Source organism: Peromyscus eremicus, chromosome X (assembly GCF_949786415.1).
Source record: "Peromyscus eremicus chromosome X, PerEre_H2_v1, whole genome shotgun sequence".
In the NCBI taxonomy this organism is placed as follows: Eukaryota; Metazoa; Chordata; class Mammalia; order Rodentia; family Cricetidae; genus Peromyscus; species Peromyscus eremicus.
In genome coordinates, this window is record NC_081439.1 from 48,792,281 (window position 1) to 48,800,121 (window position 7,841).

The 7,841-nt window shown below is 42.3% G+C and overlaps 1 protein-coding gene across 2 annotated transcripts in view; it reads right to left on the minus strand.

Moving 5' to 3' along the window:
* Pdk3 (pyruvate dehydrogenase kinase 3) overlaps positions 1-7,315 on the minus strand; it is a 64,609-nt gene extending 57,294 nt beyond the window's left edge. Inside the window, exons 1-2 of one of the 2 annotated variants that reach the window (XM_059250147.1) lie at positions 7,274-7,315; positions 6,404-6,662 (exon numbers count right to left, since the gene is read on the minus strand). In XM_059250147.1, coding sequence (XP_059106130.1) covers positions 6,404-6,509 — 106 coding nt within the window. In that variant the 5' untranslated portion in view covers positions 6,510-6,662; positions 7,274-7,315. Of the gene's footprint in view, positions 1-6,403; positions 6,765-7,273 lie in introns of those variants that run through there. The other variant, XM_059250146.1, reaches the window with a different exon arrangement.
* Between the last annotated feature and the right edge of the window lie 526 nt (positions 7,316-7,841).

A 7,841-nucleotide genomic window follows, 5' to 3' on the forward strand; every position in this document is an offset into this window, starting at 1 on the left:
AGAAATAGAGTGAGGCTAAAGATGAAAAACAAGTCCTAATGAAAATATAAACTGTTTCCTACCAACTCACTCAACATTCAGAATGTATCTTTAATTACTGCATAATAGTCCAAGTTGGCCTTTTCTCAATCAGAAGACAAAAAATCATTAGGCAAAATCACTAAGAGAATTATTGACTCAAAGAAACAATATTTAAGGGACAGAACTGAAGGGTTGTACAAATGGTATAAGAACCACCATAATATTAACAGCCATTCAGATAATACATTAATCCAAAATACAGAGACTTTACAGAAAAAGAAAACAGAACAAAACATTTAAGAGCTATATTGAGCCAGGTGTGGTGGTGCAAACCTTTAATCCCAGCACTTGGGAGGCAGAGGCAGGTGGATCTCTGTGAGTTTGAGGCCAGCCTGGTCTACAAAGCAAGATCCAGGAAAGGCACCAAAACTACACGAAGAAACTCTATCTTGGAAAAAAAAAACAAAAGTCTCAAAGAACAAAGCAGACAATTCATAAGGAAGGAGAGGGAGCTCCTTTGGCCTCCACACCATATACACACATGCATCTGAACGTCCACACACAACACAATTAAAAAAAAAAAAACTGAATCAAGTCTGCTTTAAATTTCAATTAAACCAATTAAGTTTCTTAGCCACTCTAGCCACATTTCAACTGCTCAAGATTTCCATGTGGCTAGCATGCAGTGACCATAATTGGACAAAGGAAGATTTAGTCTAAAGAAATGAAATGGGGGCTAGATGCTCTTGCAAAGAATTCAGGTTCCATTTCCAGCACCCACACAGTGGCTCACAACCATCCTTAACTCCAGTTTCAGAGGATCTGACACCCTCATCTGACCTCTGAGGGTACCAAGCACATTGCATATAAGCAAAATACATAAAATAATCTTTAAAAATTACAGAAATGAAATAATAATTATAACAAATGAAATCAAAATTCAAACTTAAGTATTAATTAAAATAATATGGTAAAATAAAGTAGTAAATTATGTGACAGAGAGAAAAATTAAGGCATTAAAAACAAAAGGGAAAAAATTACACATGCTGACTATTTTATATGACAGATCTATTGATTTATACCAATAAGTATATTCAGGCTAAAACCACCATATAAATAAAAACAACTGTTACAAAGCAAAACCAACTTTACATTTAGAGAAATATTTAAAGCAAAGTAATTCAGAGAAACTGGAAATAAGAATGCAAACAAAAAGAAAGGGAACTGGATCTAAACATCAAATAAGGCTGAATCCAGACCAAAAAGCAGTAAGTAGCAATGCTAAAAGCTACAACTCTCCATGAGGACATGACAGTTAGTAAGCATCAAGGATCACATTAACAACCATATGACAAAAACTAAGATATATGGAAAAAAAGAACCATGTTAGAAGACTTTAACTTCTCTCATTTGATCAACAACAAATCAAGTGAAATTTTAACAAGGTATAAAAAGCCTAAACAACAATATGGTATATATAATTCTGAAATCAGAGAAGAGAGAATAGCCTTCTTTCTTCTACTCAAGGAACACTCACTAGAAATGACCATACACAACAACAAACATCAGTAAGTCAAAGAGCCTAGAGAACACTCTGCAGTCATTCAACAAAACTGAAGATAATTAATATACATAACCTACAATGGAAGTTCCAACATTCTCAAGCTAACCTTAATTCATAATAGAATAAACATCTTCCAGGATACAGAAAGGATGGAGGTAAGGGTCAAATACACGTACCAGCAGCTAAAGCACTAAACAACCAGCCTTAAGCCTTAAGAACAGAAATAGAGCAGCTGGAGAGATGGCTCAGCAGTTAAGAGCACTGGCTGTAGCCGCCGGGCGGTGGTGGCGCACACCTTTAATCCGGGCACTGGGAGGCAGAGGCAGGCGGATCTCTGTGAGTTTGAGGCCAGCCTGGTCTCCAAAGCGAGTTCCAGGACAGGCACCAAAACTACACAGAGAAACCCTGTCTCGGGGAGAAAAAAAACACTGGCTGCTCTCCCAGAGGACCTGGGTTCAATTCCCAGTACCTACATGGTGACTCACAACAGTCTGTAACTGCTGTTCCTGGGGATCTGACTTCCTCTTCTGGCCCCTGCGCACACCAGTCAAGCAAGGGGTAAACAAGCATACATGCAGGTAAAACATCTATATACAGAAAATTTTTAAAAATAGAAAAGACCTGAAATAAAAGGCAATGACAAAAAAGAAACTAGTTTTCAACTTGTTTTAAAAAATAAAAGAAAAAGAATAAAATTGATCTAAGGATATCAGAGAGACTTAATAAGGTCAAGGGTAAGCATGAACTGGAAGATCAAAGCCATAAAACTAAGAAATAAATTTAATCAAATAAACCATCTGCTAACCCAATCAAGAGGGTGGAAGCCAGGTCTGGTGCCTCACGCCTGTAATTCCAGCACTCAAAAAGTTCAAACAAAGGTATCACTAAGAGTTCAAGGCCAGTTTGGTCTACATGGTGAGTTCTAGCAAAATGAAACTAAAATAAAGGTTGGCAGAAGGGTGGAAAATAAAGATGAAAATCAAGAAATAAAGGAAAACCATTAAGACACAACTATCAAAGGTGCATATAGGGCGGCGGCGGCGGCGGCGGCGGCGGCGGCGGCGGCGGCGGCGGCGGCGCACGCCTTTAATCTCAGCACTCAGGAGGCAGAGGCAGGCGAATCTCCGTGAGTTCCAGGCAAGGCGCAAAGCTACACAGAGAAACCCTATCTCGAAAAAACAAAAAAAAAAAGTGCACATAGTGGTGCACACCTGTAATCCTAGCACTCAGAAGACCATGGAGGACTGTGAGTTCAAGACTAGCCTGGGCTACAAAGTAAGACTGTTTAAAATAAATAAATAAGTATAGCTGGGCATGGTGGCACATATTGTTAATCCTAGCACAAAGGAGGCAAAGGCAGGAAAATCTGAGTTTGAGGCCAGCCTAGTCTACATGGGGGATTCCAGACCCTGTCTCAATAATATAAGACCCTACCAAGTTCCAATCCAATGGTCACCCAGGCAGCTCTGGTTCAATTAAATGGATCATAAAACCGAACCAAAATTCATGAATCTAGGAAAGGGACTGAGGGGTAGGGGTTAATAGTGATAGGAGAAACTAGTAAGAATGTATTTATTATATACATTTATAAGTTTGTCAAAAGACAAACAAATTTTTTAAAAGCACAAAAAAGTGAGCTCCTAAATGGAAAGATAAAAAAAGCAGGTTGTGTTTATATCATCTATCCAAACTGGCCAAAAAATATTGATGAAAATTATTTTCTAGCAAAATCTATCCAAAGAGATTCCAGATGACACAGAAAACCTACACAGATCAATACCATAGGTTCCTGTGGAAGGTTTCATAGGAATATACCAAATCTTTAAAGAACAGTTAACTCAAAAGAATAAATTAGTGTTACTGAATAAAAAAGTAAAAATTGCAGAGGCAGGCAGATCTCTGTGAGTTCGAGGCCAGCCTGGGCTACAGAGTGAGTTCCAGGAAAGGCTCCAAAGCTACACAGAGAAATTCTGTCTCAAAAACCAAAAAAAAAAAAAAAAAAAAGTAAAAATTGTCTTTCTGAAACACACCTAACTTTGATAAGAAAACCTAACAGCCTGCATATGCAAACATATACAAGTAGCACATGGCTTTCAGTGTAGCAACCCGAGTCCATCCAACTATCCCTTCTACTTCTATACGTTTACAATCTTCCATAATGAAAAGCCAGGATACAGTTTACTTGAAGAAAAAACATTTCTATGTAAACATGACTTTTCACCTATCAAAAGAATGACAACCATGTACAGGAAAAGTCTGTCTCAGAAACTTCCAGTAGGTAGATATAGACAACTCCTATGGAAAGGAATTTGCTCACAATTATCAAAATTACAAATGTGCATCCTTCCTGATGTAGCAAGGTCACCTTTAGGAATTTGTCTTCTATCTAACACCCAGACATGGGTGAAATTACAATGTACACAATAATTCACTGTAGTACTTGTTGTCATAGCAAAGACTAGAAACATCTCAATAGCCATCAATTGTGAGCTGTCTAATTACACTACACCGTATGAATTCTCAAAAGTCATAAAAAGAAAAAAGAAGTTTACAGGTACATATAAAGTAAGTTCTTTTGTATTAAGTTTAAAAAGCAAGATACAAATAAAATTATAAGGTGAAACTTATGCAAAAATTGCAAGACTAGTCAACAGAAGCAGAAAAAAGGCCTTTTCTGCCTAGGTCCTTTTTAATCTTTTGAATTAGAAACCACGTAACTGTCACCTTGAGCAGAAAAAGAATATATATTTGATTTTTTTTCTTTAAATCTTGCCGTTGCAAATGATACTCCATTTAGAATACTTGTTATTCTTGCAGACTGAATTTCCAGTAAAGTTGTAATTCAAGAAACTCTTATTTTAAAGGCTTAAACAAATACTCCCCACAGAAGAAAGGATGACAGCAGATAAGCCAGAAGTGTGCCTAGTTAATGGTTTTTAACCATGATGATACTTTAGAATGACCCTGGGTCTTCTAAAAATACCAGTGCCCTACATCCCACCCCTACACTAACACCAGAAATTCAGAGCATGAGGCCCTGGCCCCAAACCACTGACCTCAATGCTTTTAAAATAGTGAACATTCATTTCTAGATACTCGCCCCATAGATTATCCACAACACTATCCCCTACTGTAACTTTCCTACTCAAGTAACATCCTTGCCAAGATGCCTATTAACACGGGAGATATTAACTGCCACAGAAATCAATTAACTGCAATTTCAGGCACACTATTCGAACTATCACAAACTTTGAATGTGGGAGTGACCAAGATTCCTTTTGTACTTTTTTACTGAGAATTAATTTGTCTCAGTTTACCCTAACAAAAGGTTCCCATGTTCAAATAACCTCTATACCCTAAGTTAGAAAAACATGCCTATTTATAGAAATAGCAACATATTCATTCTAAGCTGTGAAGTCAGGACCTGCCTCAAACCTCTAAAACTCTACAAGCAGGGTGGGATAAGAAAATGCAGTGAGTAAAGGCATCTTCTGCCAAGCCTGACCACCAGAGTTTGATCTCTGGGACCCACATGGGAGAAGGAGAGAATAACTCCCACAAGTTGTCCTCTGACCTCTACAGACACACCATGACAGTGTACCCACACAAATACATACATAAATAAAATGTTTAAGAATAAATTTTACAAGTAGCCAGAGAGAGAGAGTAGGGTCCAACTACTGAAAAGCTTTTGAAAATGAAACTTAAGATAAAAAGGCCAACTTCTCACTCATCTGAGATTTTCATCATCTATCTTTGGCAGCTTGATTTCTAAAACAATTTGGCATCAGCTTAAATCTTTAATTTATACCTCTCTTTCCATCCTGTAAGTTTGCCCCCAAGTATAGACAACAACACATTTTGCATATCTGGTCTTCCCAGAAGGTTCTACCAAATTTGCACTTTGATACTCAACCCATCATCCCAGGACATTTTTAAATCAAATGAATTAAACAGATCTAGGCTTTGAGAGCCTAAGGCATGTTGATGTTCCTTCGGCAATGCTGAGTTCCATTTTTGTTTTATTTTCAGGTGTTCACATCTGCATTCGGCCTGCTGGAGTTGGAATGACATCCTCTGGGGAAACATGATTGATCAGTTAAGGGAAGGTGGTAGAATCTATTCCCACCTAAGTTAGGCCCCGGGCTTTATTGGGGTCCTCTCCCTTCCCATCCCAATCCATGTACACAAAGTACTAGCTCAGCTGCCAACGGGGTGCAAGGGACACCAAGTAAAGGTGGTCACACTTAGGCTGGAGCTGTTCTGGAACCCCAGCTCTGTAGCCAGGAGCCCACAGGTCAGCTCTTGCCCAACAAAGTAAGGTATTTGCAGCCCACAACTGTGACTGTTTTAAGGTATCATAATGGAGACGTTCAGGTCCTGCCACTCCAGGCTACCCAACACCCTACAGCAGAAAAAGAACAAAACGCCACTTCAGGATTTCCTCAGCCTCAAGGTGTTTCTAAACGTCTTACCTAACCATTAAAAACTCTAAAAATAAAAACGTTTAAGAGATCTTTCGCAAGTTTTAAGGACAGTGCGGGTTGAGTCAAGTCGACCTGAAGCAAGGGTTGGATGGCTGAGGAGTTCCGACTGGCATGAAGGTCCTTGGACCTAGCTGGACGTGGGGGTGTCAGGCACTGCCCCTCCACCTCCTGAAACCCGAAACCTCAGCCCCAGGAGAGTCCCAGGCTTGTATCCCCATCACCCCGCCCGGCGGTTCCCACGGACTTTGCCTTGAGGCAGCAAGGCGGGCCGGGATGGCGGCTCCCTCACTTCCTCGGGGCCTTGGAGGTGGCCTCACGGCGTCGCACTCACCGAAGTCCAGGAACTGTTTGATAGAGAGCGGTGACGGAGAGAAGCGGGAGTAGCGCTCGATCTGCTTGGGCACTGGCTGCTTGAGCAGCTGGTAGAAGAGCCGCATCCTCACCCCGGCAATGCGCACATCCACCGAGACGTCCCGGGCCGCTGCAGGGGCCGCCGACACCGAGCCGCAACACGAAGGCGGCGCCGGCGGGGCTTTCCCTCCACCTGGGGCTCGGCCTTGGCGCCACCAGAGCAGTCGCCACCGCAGCACCTAAACAAGCACCGGCGGCGGCGGCAGTTAGGCGGCCGTGGCCCGCTGCCCGCGGGTTCTTAAGCCCCGCCTGGAAGAGGCGGGGTCTGCCGCCGCACGTACGCGGCGCGCGTGGGATGTGAGGGGCGCGAGGGGCACGCGGCTGCACGCGCGCGCCGCTGATTGGCTGCCGCCGCCGCCAAAGCATTCTTAGAGCCCCGGTAGTCCGGGTAACACGCACAAACCTCCCGCCCTCGCTTGTGGGTCTCATCCTGGTCCCCGCGAGCCTGGCTGTGGCCAGTCGCTTCCCGGATCAGGTCTTCCACAGACCTAAAGGTGCTTGGAGCCCTGGAGGACGCCAGGAGCCCATACCCTCAAACACGGATTTTTAGCGCTGCCCTAGACCTTTCCAACCCCAGGCGCCTCTTCCGGAAGGCCCTCCTTAGATCAGCTGACTGCCCTGCTTTAAGTTGTTGCTTGCAGTCCTATGCTTTTTCACCTTCTTTACCCCTTAAGTACATGGTTTGTTTTATCCCCTCCAACAATACTGGTAAAGCACAGAATTAAATGGAAGCTACTGATTCGCCCCCACCCCTGGCCACTGGGCAGGATTCATTGTAATATCAGTTAACCTGGCCTCAGGACATCTGCTCCCTTTCGGTCCACCTTCACTCTGGTGAATTCATTTGGGCCAATTGTTACAAAAAGGATTGTTACGTCACTGGCTGCGGTTCCTGGCTCTATACCTCCAGTAACCACCTGGGCCAATAACTGCACAAGATCCTTAGGTCACTAACTCTATTTCATGCCCCTCTCACTACTACCACCATTGGAGGAATGCATTATAAATAAAAGTCATTAACACTTGATTTCCATGCTTCCTAGATTCCCTCTCCCCAAAACAGTTGGATGGAATTCATCATAGTTATTTCATTGCCCCCCTTCTGCCCCCACATACACATCCACTGGAAAGGCTCAAATTACAGCCACTGAACATTCTTTCACAACCCCTTAACCACCATAGAACCCTGACTCAGTTTCACCACTATTTGGGAGCAGGTATCTATGTTTACACTGTGCTGGATTTTCTTTGCATGATAGTGAACTTGAATTCATGGCCCAGTATATGAAATTGGTATTTCCTAATGTGGCTATATGAAATACTGCTTGCTTTAACCATTACCATCAAACATTGACTTA